This window comes from Papilio xuthus, unplaced genomic scaffold (genome assembly GCF_000836235.2).
Source record: "Papilio xuthus unplaced genomic scaffold, Pxut_1.1 DF828780.1, whole genome shotgun sequence".
Taxonomy (NCBI): Eukaryota; Metazoa; Arthropoda; class Insecta; order Lepidoptera; family Papilionidae; genus Papilio; species Papilio xuthus.
This window is the reverse complement of record NW_013529869.1, coordinates 830507-844516: the sequence shown is the minus strand read 5'-3', so window position 1 is coordinate 844516 and position 14010 is coordinate 830507. Positions and strand designations below refer to the sequence as shown.

General features: G+C 33.1%; 4 protein-coding genes across 6 annotated transcripts in view; 2 read left to right on the top strand and 2 right to left on the bottom strand.

The window, feature by feature from the left end:
- The window catches only part of mrj (DnaJ heat shock protein family (Hsp40) member B6 mrj), a 6089-nt gene extending 5585 nt beyond the window's left edge, over positions 1-504 (top strand). Inside the window, exon 7 of the mRNA XM_013326498.1 lies at positions 396-504. Coding sequence (XP_013181952.1) covers positions 396-504 — 109 coding nt within the window. The remainder of the gene's footprint in view (positions 1-395) is intronic.
- A 964-nt stretch (positions 505-1468) lies between these two features.
- On the bottom strand, positions 1469-6976 carry LOC106128410 (F-box only protein 21). Of its 2 annotated transcripts, none has more exons than XM_013326786.1 (10): positions 6540-6976; positions 5880-6008; positions 5625-5771; positions 5366-5552; positions 5099-5284; positions 4539-4834; positions 4239-4377; positions 4076-4165; positions 3429-3654; positions 1469-3057 (listed from the first exon to the last, which is right to left on the bottom strand). In XM_013326786.1, exons 1-10 carry the CDS (start codon positions 6701-6703, stop codon positions 2873-2875), a joined length of 1749 nt encoding a protein of 582 aa, XP_013182240.1. In that variant the 5' UTR covers positions 6704-6976; the 3' UTR covers positions 1469-2872. The 2 variants fall into 2 exon arrangements, with proteins under 2 accessions (XP_013182240.1, XP_013182241.1); XM_013326787.1 differs by having other exon boundaries at positions 3429-3648; positions 6540-6974.
- On the top strand, positions 4384-10127 carry LOC106128411 (uncharacterized). 2 transcript variants are annotated; one of them, XM_013326789.1, is made up of 5 exons: positions 4384-4494; positions 8494-8629; positions 8702-8787; positions 9209-9365; positions 9813-10127. In XM_013326789.1, exons 1-5 carry the CDS (start codon positions 4486-4488, stop codon positions 10016-10018), a joined length of 594 nt encoding a protein of 197 aa, XP_013182243.1. In that variant the 5' UTR covers positions 4384-4485; the 3' UTR covers positions 10019-10127. The 2 variants fall into 2 exon arrangements, with proteins under 2 accessions (XP_013182243.1, XP_013182242.1); XM_013326788.1 differs by lacking the exon at positions 4384-4494 and adding an exon at positions 7881-7987.
- Positions 10128-10301: 174 nt separating this feature from the next.
- On the bottom strand, positions 10302-13905 carry Hyccin (PI4KA lipid kinase complex subunit hyccin). Its single transcript, XM_013326543.1, has 8 exons — positions 13818-13905; positions 13371-13575; positions 12850-13015; positions 12650-12744; positions 12342-12559; positions 11856-12097; positions 11548-11664; positions 10302-10950 (listed from the first exon to the last, which is right to left on the bottom strand). Exons 2-8 carry the CDS (start codon positions 13554-13556, stop codon positions 10490-10492), a joined length of 1485 nt encoding a protein of 494 aa, XP_013181997.1. The 5' UTR covers positions 13557-13575; positions 13818-13905; the 3' UTR covers positions 10302-10489.
- Positions 13906-14010: the final 105 nt, after the last annotated feature.

The following is a 14010-nucleotide window of genomic DNA, read 5'->3' as shown; positions in this document are numbered from 1 at the left end:
AACCAAACTCGATCCAAATGACAACCTGTACTCATATCTACTGCGCGAGTTACATGTTCCATTTATCATTTAGTTTTGCTTTATTTAATGTTATAGGTTCTCTGACATTGTAAATTAATTGCTGTAATGTTAGATATCGAGATGGTCAAAATATTAATTCTAGTTCTACCTAGGCTAATGTCGCTTTTTACTTTAACTTGACATAAATTTATTACTGCAGAAGATAAATACTGAATAAATTTTTATAAGTAGTTTGATTTGAATACTTTAAAAATATATGTGTTTTGTTGTATGGCACACCGATTTTGATCTCAGTCTCACGAACAGATCCTTGCTTTTTATCTTATCTTGCGATAACTTTAGTGTTAGCGATCGTTCGCAATATTATGTGCTAGTCGCAGACGCAAGCGCAGTGGCAATGGCGGGCGCGAGTGGGACTCTGATTGTGTGGCGTCGTGCGCCGCGTGCGACTGCCCCTACCTATTGGAAGCTCACGTAATTTGATAAGTACCTAATGTGTGACGTTGTCAGTATAATTAAATAGCTCTTAATAAAATTTAGTCCAGCTTTTTAGATTACTTTATCGTCGTAAAGAAATTGCGTTCCTTTTTATGTTAATCATTCTACTTGCAGTTTTAATAAATCGTCTGTATCATTAGATAGTAAAGTAGGTCATCAATATTGCATATAAATTTAATGTACTCTGAGAACATATCTGATAAAATAATTTGCAGATAAACTTATGTTGAAACTCCTTTTTTTACTTATATATAAATTGTATGTAGAATGGTCAAGATTTAGAATACGTAATCTTTGTTTCAAATGTTATAAATTTTTAGGCCAAATATTTGAAGTAACAATAGGGGTGTGACAACAATGTTGCTCATAACATTATTGTTGACGAGGTTTAGTTTCGCGTCAAGAAATTTTAGCTTATAATAGATATACAATAATTCATTTTGTAAAGGTGGATAATTGTCTTGCTACGTTAATTAATATATGTTAGTATGTTTAACAATTTGCTACGCTACGCTAATTGAGTACTTAATGTTTACTATACCTTGCAGTAACAATATAAAGCTACATATTTGAATTCGGGAATGGTGATCATTTTATACAAAAAGTGTTTGCATTACAGGGATGTAGTATTTTGTAGAACAACATGCATACAATTAAGTTTTTTTCTCTAAAAGTACTTAGTAAATCATAAAAGGTTTCGTTTTTATAATTTGATTGCCATTTCTGGATAATGTTTTGGATATTACATTTATCATTTTCCTGTGAAGCGTTGTTAGATTGTTCCAATTATTTCCGATGCCTTGTTTAGTAGTGCCATTGCCTTAGACGTGTTTCTAATTGAATGTCAAAACTCCGTCAGATCGAATGTAAATAACGTCTACACACCACTTTGTCCCTACGAAATTGATTTAATGTAATAAGCACTGCAACAGATATAAATAAAGAATAATAATTTCATGTAGTTTTTTATTTATTTTAGTCCTCTACAATATGGTTTTCACAAATATTTACTTATAGCGCAACAAACTTTTCTGGCCTGAGGGGCTAGACAAAATGCATTCGCTCTGAGGCGATTCCATAACAAAATTTAAAAAATGTATGGAGCTATGGACGCACGATAATTACGTGACTTACCGAAACATATTGTCAGTTCTATATATTTTTGATGTTCGTCGTGGAATCGCTTTAGCTATTGCACTTTGTTTAGCCCCCGCTGATAGGCAATAGTGAAGTTATAGTAGGCAATTTTCACGTGTCATATTAAATTATCAATAATTTTTATGACGCGCCTCTCGCTGGGCCAGAAAAATTTGTTTTTTGTATGTAATTTGATTCTTATCCTGATCTCTATATATGGAAATTTCCTTTCATTTTCTATCTATTCGATCGAAAATCCAGTAAGCCCAAAATATCACGACTTACACCAAGTCCATGTATAGAGGTCAGTATTCTTATAAATAAAAAGTGACTTATGAGAAAAAAATAGTTTAAATATTGATAATCTATAAGATTTTTAACTCTTTGAATATTATAATTTCTGAAGTATAAGTTTAATGCATGCAGTAGTTGATATAATTTCTAGATACTACTTGTTACTTTAATTTTGAATGCAGTGACACTTGCATTAATACATACTGACATCCCTTTTATTCCCTTTGACAACCACAGAGACTACATAAAAAACATTCAGACGGATGGAGAACTTCCTCGTTCTTGAAGTCGGTTAAAAATGCAACTTTGATTTAAAAAAATTGACAAGCTCCAAGGCACGAATAGCGTCATGTTTTGGCTGCTTTTTGAAACAATTCTTTTTTAAATAAACTTAATAATCTGTAATATTATAAGTAACACTTTCATATTTTAGGACATTCTCGAAAAAACGATTTAGCAACGTAAAAAGGTACGTTACGTCTCCTATACAAGGGCATACACAGTTACGAATTTTTGAGATATTTGAATAAATGTAAAAATATTTGCAAACTTTACAGCCCTCTAGCGGCTATACGCAGCAATTTTAGATATAGGTAAATTGGGTTAAATCGTCATATTTTCGACCAAGAAATCTGTGGTAATCGTTGTACACGCCATTCTCGGACACCCAGTATAGGGGAAATAATCAACATCAACACAAAACACGTGTGCTTTGGGCCGATGTATTGACACTCAGCGGAAGAAGAATTGAATTACATCTCACTCCACAAAGTCGATTTAATCGTTTAGTTTCTAGTCTGTTACAATTGCCATACATACAAGTCCACATACATAAAAAACAAACATACATACGCGCGAAATTACACTTTGTAATTCACATAATCAATACAAGTGTTACAGCAGTCTAACTCTAAGGTAACATTCAATAATTTTCGATTGTCATGCAACGCTGGCGGTGCTCCTCGATGATCGGCCCTTCTTCTGGATATTCTGTCTTCTTCTCATCATTCATAACATAGCTGAAGCCATCAAAATGGCTAAAATCTTTGCTGACCAAATCCTCCAAATGGAGCAAACGGTTTGGACGATTAACAGGCACCAGATTTTCTAAACAATTACACAAAATTTAATTTCAATATTCAACAAATATAAACTTACTTATAATTATTAGAACAAGACCACATAAATAATAATATATATTTAGTGGCTGTCGCCCGCGACACCGTTTGCAAGAAATTTAATTAGTCGCCTACAGGTTCTTCCAGACTATCTTCAACATCTATGTCAAATTTCTCTAAGATACCTTTAACCGTTCTGGACTCAGATAGTAACAAAAATCAATTCAATTAAGCTTTTGTGTTTATAATATTAGGAAGAGTAAGAAGTAAGTCCATTTTCAAATCATAGTGCAGTACAAACTGTATATTAAATTCATCACACTAATTACTTGGCTATACTTTGTTATCAAGGGCACTTACCTTGTGCAACATATCGCTCGGTTTGATCGTTGGCCACGACGTTATAATAGGGCTGTTCGAAGCCTGTGGTCTGACCGTCATTGGTAAGGCGAGTGCGCCACTCCGCATTGCAGCTCAGCTCCCAGCCGATAATGATGCACTGGTACTCCAAGTCCTTGTGACTACACACCATACCCACCCCATACTTTACTGTGACATCATGCTCCCTTGCCTCCGATATCTTTACCTTAAACAAGTCGTCGTTGTAATATCTCGTCTTGGAAGGATACTTCCTTCTAATGCACTTAAACCGCACTGGGCTAGTCAAATCAACAAAATGTCTATGTGTTTGAAACATGTGATTAAAAAAAACAACTAAATCAAAATAAAAAAAAACCTGGAAGCAATGCAATACAAATTAGGTTTTAAAGACAACAAATTAGAGAGTTTTGCCATTGGACGATTAGTCCAACAGTAAAGACTCTTAAATTGCACAATATAAATATAGTAATTTATATTAAAGAATAAGATTTTTTTTTAGTTCTTAGTTAAGAAAAATCTAGACTGAATAATGATTTATAGAAAGATCTGATGGTCGAAGGGTTGTACATGCGTGACGTCACAAAGAGTGATATAAAGAGGTGTTAAGTTTTGCAAGCTGTACTTACAGCTTTATTTTGAAATTTGCCAAGTGGACGGTTCATCCGTATCTTCACATGAACCAATGAGAGAATTATTGCCATTTCCCTTTCTGATAGCTGAAAATAATTAATAACTTTAGTGACATAAACAAATTTATCTATTATCTTGCTTATCCGACAGTTTGCTTACATTTTTAATATCAAGAGATGAATTCAACGAAATCAAATCAATATCGCCGGAGAAGAATTGATAAAATATATCATATGCGCTGGGCGTGGTGTAAGTACCACCGAGGAATCCAAGCAAATCTGCCGCGTTAGCTGACGCCCTGAAATATTTTAATACTTAATAAGTATCATACCTAATAAATTAACCATTGGGGAAAGAGCGAGGAAAATAAACACATTTTTGGAAGACAGCACTAAAATTATGCTGAATGGAGCAGGTAATACCTATATACTGGTGAGATGTATACATTGTTGTTCTTACCAATTTTGCATAGGCCCCAGGCTCTTAACAAAGCAGGCGTGCAGGCTATGCAGTAGAGCATCCGCGCTGTACTTGAAGCGGGAGCTGACATAGGGGCAGCGGTGATTGGCCTCAAGCTCTCCAGTCATGATCTGTATCTTGTACATGACGGGCTTGTTCGGGTTGTCCTCGCAACGCCACTCCAAGAACAAATGGTTCACAAAGACGATCAGGTCGCATGCGGCACCACATCGTCTGGCTATTGCTTGGTAAATAGCATACACTGCTATTTGATTCCCAACTTTATTTTCCAACACCTGCAAATATACATTGTATTTTATATTACATGAAATAGGTACTCTAAAAAATTTGGACGTAGTTTTTGGTCCACACATTTCAGCTTTTTTGAAATCTCATTTGTAATTGATCACCATTTTGACAGTTACAGGCTTTCCTTGCAATTTGTGCCAATAAAAGGCAAATAGGACTGTTATAATTTGTTGTATCCGTCTATTATGTCCCTCTTTACTGATGAGTGTGATATTACTGCTAATAGTAAAAAAATTTACTAAAATAAATACCTTTAAGACATCAAGGGTGTCCAAGTTTGCTGAAGTAGTCATAGTCATACGGTTCTGGTGGAACAGGACAGTGGAAACGGCAGAGAAAATTTGAGCTGGAGTGTATAGTTCATCAGTATTCTCCGTAAGTTGATCCGGATGGGCATTTGTCAAATGTGCTTTAACTTTATCAGCCCAAATGTCCAACTGTATTTAAATTTCATTATTATGACTGAACAAAACAAGATAGTTTGATAAAAATATAAATAAGGCTAGTTTGATACAAACTTTATTTAGGACGTCTTCAAAAAAGTGGAAGTTCTCATTATCAATCCACTGCACAATGAAATTGAGGACAATTTCCGGAGGTGTTTCTTCAATCATTTGATTTTTTATCCATTTCACAGTCAGATAACTATGCATTAGATGACTGAGCACACATTTTGCATAATGCATTTCAGTTAATGTATATGGCCTACAAGAAAGGTTTTTTTTGTTGTAAAAAAGAAGTAGAACAAGAGGTAATTATATTAGTAAGTTCACTTACTTTTCTGTATTATACTGTAGCATTTTTTTATAACCAATTCTAATTATGTTGTGCAGTATGGAAATGGTATAGTAGTATCCAAGGTTATGTGTTGATGATACTTTGAAGAAATGAACCACATCATGGAGAGAAAATTGTCCAATTTTCCTAAAATTTGCACATATAAAACCCGTAAATAGTTAAATTTACACCTAAATAACTTGTATTTAATTAATAAATAAAAATATACACTACTAAAATTTTACTTTTACTCACCAATAATGTCTTGCCGGCAATTCCAATAATTCTTTATAAATGCTTTGTTTTTGGAGCAAAAAGGTTTTTAACTCATTTAGCCAAATACCACTGCTGTACTGGTCAGCAACATCAAAGATGCATGGCAACCTGCAATATTTATTGGCATTTCAATACTTGGAAAATTTACCACCTGCGATAAACTTTAGAAATAAACATATAATATTATAAATTTTAAGTTAAAGAACCCTACAGTATACAGAATCACATTAGACATAATGTTAGTGTTTAAGGACATCATCAAGGATTCGATTCGCCAAAAAATCATCTCTGATTTTAATTTATCATAAGTATCAAAGATTTGTGCTCTGGTACCCCCATAGTCACAGAATGTATAATTAATCATACTGCAACTTTGACGATTACAGCCTAAATATCCATTAAAGGGAGATAAAATAGGTCACGAGAGTGTTTGAGAATATAAAGTTAGATATTAGGACTTATTATGGAATGTTGTTGTTCAAATGGCAAAAAAAAAACATTTATATAATAGATAGCAATATAGGTAGAGGGTGAGAAGTTACGTCGTAGACATCAAATAGAACACAGCCACAATGTCTCTCAAACGTAAAAACATATCTGATAGCATTGGAATAAGAAATCTTATCTAAATCAACTTACTGTCCTTTGAATTTATATGCCCAAAAGCTCTGGTTACTCTTCACCAAATCATGAAAGTGCCTACATGTAGCACTAAAATTAATAGCATCACGAATATCGGTATATTTTAACACAATAAATATAAGTTCATCGGGTAAAGTAAATAATGTAATTGTGTTCTCCATTACTTTACTCTTATTGCACTTATGATGAAAATATGTATCATATGTTGTTTTGATAAGCAATCACATTACACGAACAATTAACACAAATCTGTATCATTTTTCCATAACAAACAATGATAGAAATGTTACCAAGTAATAACAAGCTAACTAGTTGCGAAAGACAAGTACATGAATGCAAAATCGATATTTGTCAGGACCCAAAGTAGTACTACATGACAGATACTGCGCAGTTGCAAGGCGCAGGTACAGTTCAAACCACATTTTATGACGAACTTATTCACTTCGAACCACTACATTTATTTACAGGAAACATTAATTAATCTTTTAATCTTTTCATTTTTGATGTAAAACATGTAACGTAACATGTCACGATGTAGCTCGAGTTCACATGTCAACATTTTTGTGGGAATCCGTTCGAAATTAAAAGAAACCTTAATTAGCAGCATATGTTGTCTTCCAGTTTCCAGACTATGTTTTAAATCTATACCAAATTTCAGCGAGCTCCTTACAGCCATTGTCGAGACACCTTCAAACATCCATCCATCCAAACATTCGCATGTGTAAGTTTAGTAAGATTTTTTTTAGTAATTGCACAATTCGCATTAATATTGTGTTCTTGCACAATTCGCGATGATTTTGTGTCCGACTGTACTTTCTTGCGATAATAAGTGTATACACATGCAAAGAATCTCGTGCAAGCGATTGGAAGCTCCGTCGAGGAAATTGAGTTCTGCGCAGTTTTTACTTTGGGACCTTTGATAACATTTACTTATATTTATAGAAATGAGAATGAATCAAGAGATAAATGTATTGTGTTCGTTGAGATGTACCGACGACACGGAGTAGTATGGATGGAAAATATGTAGTTCTAGTGACCTTGGGTTCAAATTGATGTTAATTCGAGCAGTTATAAAATGTCAAGGACAATTCTACACTTCCGTTTTTTGTAACAAAGGTTTTTAACGAGTCTAAATTATATGTAGGTACCTAGCTAAACTAAGTCGCGTCGCCATCTATCATGCTGTTATAAAAAAGTTTAATATTTTAACACGCAAGCATTTTATTGCAATCAATACGTAACAAAAGATAATAATAGCTTTTTGATCGTTACATGATAGTCAACACGAAGCTCTGTATAAAAAGGATAATGCATTATTAATATTTTAGTTACGGTTTATAAAACACTTTGAATTCATTGTAATAAACCAAATGGCTCTGGTGTATAGCTGTTGTTTTTGGTTTTCACTTAGATTAGGTGGAATAATAATTGCTCTATTCTCAATAGTATGTAAAAAAATCATATTAAAAATTATAAACAGCATATATCCGAGTACCCCGTAAGATTATGTGATAGCCGATGAAAGGAAGACGAATGCCTGGGAAGTACCTACGACTTGTAAAACGAATGCGATATTGACCGAGACGTGAAAAATAGAATGAAAGCGAATTGGATGAAATGACAAAAAGTCACGGGGTAAATATGCGACCCACAAATTCGTCTTAAAATAAGGGGGAAATGATATAAATCCATCGTAAGACTTGTGATGTATGGATCCCAATGTAGAGAATATGTGGCGGAAATGCGAATGTTAAAATGCATTGTGTAAAAGGTGACATGATTAAGAAGGTAGCGAGTAGTGACGATTGAGATGACGGATGATCTGGTGGAAGAAAACCTGGTGCGGCGACCCTACATAAGTGGTACAAGGACCCGTCCTGACCTGAGATGAATTAAATAATTATAAAACATGAAACAAATGAGAATGAAAGGACATTTACTTTATTTTCAGATACAAGCGTTGATTGTTTTAACTATTAGCTGTGTTGGATATTCGAATCCCAAGAATATTGAAGAAAAAATAACGTTTTGGGTGAATGATTTGAATTTGATATTTACGAAAGAGTTTGTTAACAACTTACGGAGCGGTAACTACAATTTTGATAATATTAAAACGCTGATTTTTATCGAAAATATACATAAAGTGAATTCTATTTCAGATCCAACAAAAACTCTTGGTCTCATAATATTGTTAACATGCATCTATATAATTATATGTATGATGTATGTTTATGGAGCCTATAAGGTACCCACTGTCCTTAAGTAAAGTATCTAAAATGCACGCGCTTACTCAATTCCTTGCGCCAGGAAAAATGTGGGAACCATGTATTTCTCAGATTCTTTACATTATTTATGTAAAACTCGTAGGGTTCCAAATCAGTGCTGACATCCAAATGGTTTAATGTAAACGTTAACTGGCGCCAGTGAGTCGAAGTAGTCTATGCCAGGCCAGCGCTACAGTCCTGCTCTACTGGCAAAACGTATATCAGGCATAAATCATTGCCTTTACCTCACTTTGTTCTCTGCTTGTCCCTGGACAGTTGAAAAAGGTTTTAGAAATTTCCACAACATTTATAATTGTATAATTCGGTTTTTAAGCTGTTATATCGATTATAAAAAAATGTTATCGATGAATATTAAATAATTGTTAATGTTGAACATTTCAGTGCAATAATGTATTAATGATGCCGTACATCGTAGCCGAGTTGGTTCGCCTCATCGCATTTACAGTTTTGGTTATAACACTCCTATTAACGCTGAAGAAAAACACAATGGACATTGGTCTTCTCATTGGAGCTAGTGTACTCGGAGGTTTCATATTGTGTAAGCATAACGCTGTTATATTGTAAAAATATTGTTTAGTAATTCACTCAATGTCAGTATACTGATATAAACTTGTGATTCATGCATTGATTTCTATAAATCCACCTTTAAACAAGAACCCACTATAGACATCAAATGACCTTGGACTAAACAGTTGCAGAGGGCGTTGTTATCGGAGTTAATTATAGACCGATAAAGATATCTGACTCGCCGTTGCTGCCTGACATTCATTTACTGAGACCAAATCCCTTTGTAAAATATATCATCATCCTTTCATTATCATTGATATAACAGAGAAAATTATGTTCTAAACGGGGATTTTGATCTTAGAAACTAACGGTCTCTGGAAATAAGTCAAATTCAATGTTATAATAACACACTAGCGCCCCTACAGAATATTTTTGTGTTAATATTTAATCAGCGGTAATTATTATTCTAATATTTCAGTGGGCATGTTTTATTTGTGGGTTTGTGCAGCAAATCTGCCAATAGTCATAAATGAAAAGGAACATGACGAATACGTTGCTACCATAACGAAGCTGGAAGAACTTTTACAAGAAACAAAGCCAAAGACTTTAATAGGCTTTGATTACGTTCCCCGGTCTAATTACAACGAAGCACTTTACAGTAAACATATTCATCGTTTCCAATAAGGGAAAATAAAGATAAATAATTTAGCAAATGCACACTTATAGATTGGTAATCCTTCGCTTTTTAGGTGTTTAGGGTTTTTTTCTACTGGCATTTATTTGCACGAATTTTTTTTACTATCCAATTATTACAATTATTTTATTTTGGTACAAAAATTACTTAATAAAATATATGCACTTGTTTAACGAGATTTTATTTACGTATTATAGAATTTCTTTATTAAAACAATAATTGGAATGATACATAATTACAGTTGGCAGGACACAATTACAATTTTTTCAATTCATTTACAATCATCACTACAATTGAAATATTCTTAAGTACCACAACAACGTTAAAAGCTTTATTAAGTAAATATACCAACAGCACAATTTTAATATTTTTTTTAAATTATTTCTAAAGCTTGAATATAACAAACACCACATATACGGTAACTATAATGATACATAATACTGTAAAGAATAGTCTAAGATTTAGACAGAACTGACTTGCATGGCAGCAAAACGAGAAGAGGGCGCTTCCATGTCTAAAGAATCACTAGTTCCTTGTGAACGAGTGTCTGAGTTGTCTGCACTGTTAAGAACAGACGTCATCGAGATTTCATCCTTAAGACTGCTGTTAGCGTCGAAAGAATTATCTAAAGCTTTTTGTTGAGCATCTACCATATCACCGGCGCCACTGCCCAACGCATTCCAAATACCCTTTGAAGAATCTTTAGCAGAATTCTTTTTCTCGTTCGTCGCGACCGTTTTCTCTTTGCCGTCTTTCGTTTTTTTACCCAGCACAGGAAAGGAACCGAGTTTCGGTTTAGAATTTCTTATGACTCCACCGCGCTGCATGGGCGCAGCGTCCGCCTCCGCCTCCTCGGTGATAGACGACAACATGTCTGCTGATTCTGCGGCCACAGCTTGTCCCGGCTGTATGGGAATATCGTCTGAAAGTCAAATAGTATCAAAATATTATTTATAAAATGACATATTAAAGTGATAACTCAAGCTTCAAGGATTCGTCTTTGTATATGTGTCAAAACATAAAATATAGAGTGCTGAAAGAGATTTATAATTATTAAAAATATGGTTATATAAACTTTAATACTATTTTATGATAACGCATATTCCTAGCCTATATATATGTTTATTGTACTTATAGCAAGTATCAAATAATTTCTAAAGCATACCTGAAAATAAAATAAACAAAAAGAACTATAAGGGATCACAAGTTCAGTTACATATATTATTTTTCTTATTTCATTAATAAATTTATATAGTTTTTCGATCAGTAACTGAAATAAATAAATGAAAAGTAAAACAATTGAGACAAAACGAAAAAAAAATGTGCCTAACAAAAAAACTTTATCTACTTTCAAACAAAAAAAAAAGCTCCAAGAGTAATTTATTGGTGAAATGACATTATAATAACCTTGATCACCTTTAGTATTCGCTGAGGTATGTACAAAATATAAAATAGTAGTGACATAAAGTTAATTTTTCATGGTAATTGACATTTTAGATGCAATAAGACATTTTCTTACCTGGCAATTTTTTTGTACGGAACGAAGCATTGGTTATCATTGACTTTGACATTGTGACTGTAGTAGTAGCCGGAGAGAGAGCAACGCTGATACCCATTGGACCGTCGCAAGGTTGACCTGTTGTTTAAGATTTATTAAAAAAACCGACAAACATAACTAGACGTCGAATTGAACTATGTCATGAATGTCACGTCAAAAAATGTACTAAAGATTTTGTTATTTACATATTTATAATTATTATTTTTTAATTAGAGAGCTATATTAATACTGCTATTTCACATTTTATAAAAAATCAAAATATCATTTACCCGATGGACTGTTCTTTAATGAGTTCATAACAGCACTGGTGACCAGCATTACATCAGCAAACAGCTCGTATTGCGCTCTCTGATCGATATCTTTAACAGCTTGCAATGCTAATGTATAAAACTCATTGAACATTGCAAAATATGACCCTTCTACCATTTCTAACAGGAAGTTAGGAGACACTGGTATCCGAGGAATAGGTTTTGAACCTCCTGGCTTCTTATGAAACCCTTGTGTGACAATTCTGCAGAATAAAATATAATTACATACTTTAATTAATTTGTTTGTTAATATTACTAATATTATAAATGCGAAAGTTAGATTGATGGTTGTTTGTTTGTTCAGCCTACCAAACAGATCTCAATGATATTGGCATACACATAAAACAGTCTGGAAGAACACATAGATTACTAAATTTGGTTTTTTTAATTCCGCATGGATGGAGTAGCGGGCGACAGTTAGTTTAAATACATGGTGGTAGCAGTTACCTTGATGCAGCGATACAAAAATGTCTAAGCGCCAATTTAGGTAATAAGCTTAATTGTCTATTATAAATAAAAAGTAAGGCTGCCATGACTTTCAATCTATTCTGTGCATTTATTGTCTCCACTTGGGACAATGGGCCCCAGCTGACAAGTTTCGTGTTGCATTCCTCCCATCGTCGCAGCGCACTCTCTGTTAGGAATTGAGATCCTAAAGATAAGGGCTGGAAAAAATGATTAAATATTATATAAAATAATAGTAATTTATCCTATAGTAACACTTTAAGTTTAGAAAGGATAAATTTATGTCTTACCTCATGATAAATCGATGCTTGAGCTAAGGAAGGCAATCTAAAAGAAACAACTTTTGGTTTACCACTTTCATCTACCACTTCAAAATTATATAGACCTGAAATAAAGAAAAAAATGTCTGTAGGTATGATATGATAAAAAAGTTATTAAATTATAAAAATATAAAGGAGTGTTTGGTAAGTTATAATATAAAAAAGCTTACCAATTAAAAGAGTTTCAATACATCTAGTGTTTTTGCTACTGCCTTGAGCTATAGCACTCAAGTAATTGAACATTAAAGTTGGTACAAACTGCAAAGTAAATCTTTGCAACTCTATTTCTTTAGATCTGTAGAAACTGAAGAGTTGAACACAAACATTTTCTAAGAGCTGAAAAGAAAATTTGTAAAAATTTTAATTTCTATCATTGTCTTTTTGGTGTAAACACTAGCCTTACTAAAATGTCGACATTTATGTCCCCTGACTAATCATTCTGACACTTGATGTGGTAATGAAAGTGCACCATTTGTGCCCAAGGATGCTAACTAATAATGTCTAAAAGTACAAGGTTTACTTCTCTTCAGTATCATACCTTCCAACCATACTTTATTCAATATATAGAGTGTTGGCTTTTTACCAGACATCTCTAACAGCCAACATATCTAATTATCTTTCATACAATCTATCCAATAATTTCAGTCATAAACATTTAAAGATTGAAAGTATGAATAACAATTTAAAGTACCTGTTCATATAATTCATCTTTGCAAGTTTGCACATCATCCTTGTCCTCACTATACAACAAGTTAAATATTGCTGTGGCAATCTCATGATTATGTTCATGTTCTGCTGCAAAACTTTTTATTTCATTATCTTGTAAAGACGCGTACTCATTGAGCCATTCCGTGATTAACTGCTTACATTCTGACATTTCGTTATTTATACAGCGACTGCAATAAATAAAATATCAGTAAACCAGGGCAATATTTCATTTTACACGTTAAAGGTGTTTTTTTTTGAAAAAATTCAAAGCTCTTTAATAATACGTATTAATTACACTAATTATACTTGAAGGTAAATAAAACAGTAAAATATTGGGTATTAAATGTTTAGCAAATTGCAAATCATTTCTGCAGATATTAGTGCCGTAGTGTACAATAATATACGATTTTATCAAGCCATATTAACTTACATTTTGATTTTTTCCTAAATTTTTAACATAAACACATAAACAAAATCGATGTTCCAATTTTGATGACCAATTGATGACAGTGACATTGACATTCTTTTTTTTTTATTTTGTGGCATAGTCAGTGGCAATCGTGGTTTACAATTTTCAACTTTGATGATATTCTCCTTTAAAATATTATTTAAGTAGCATTATT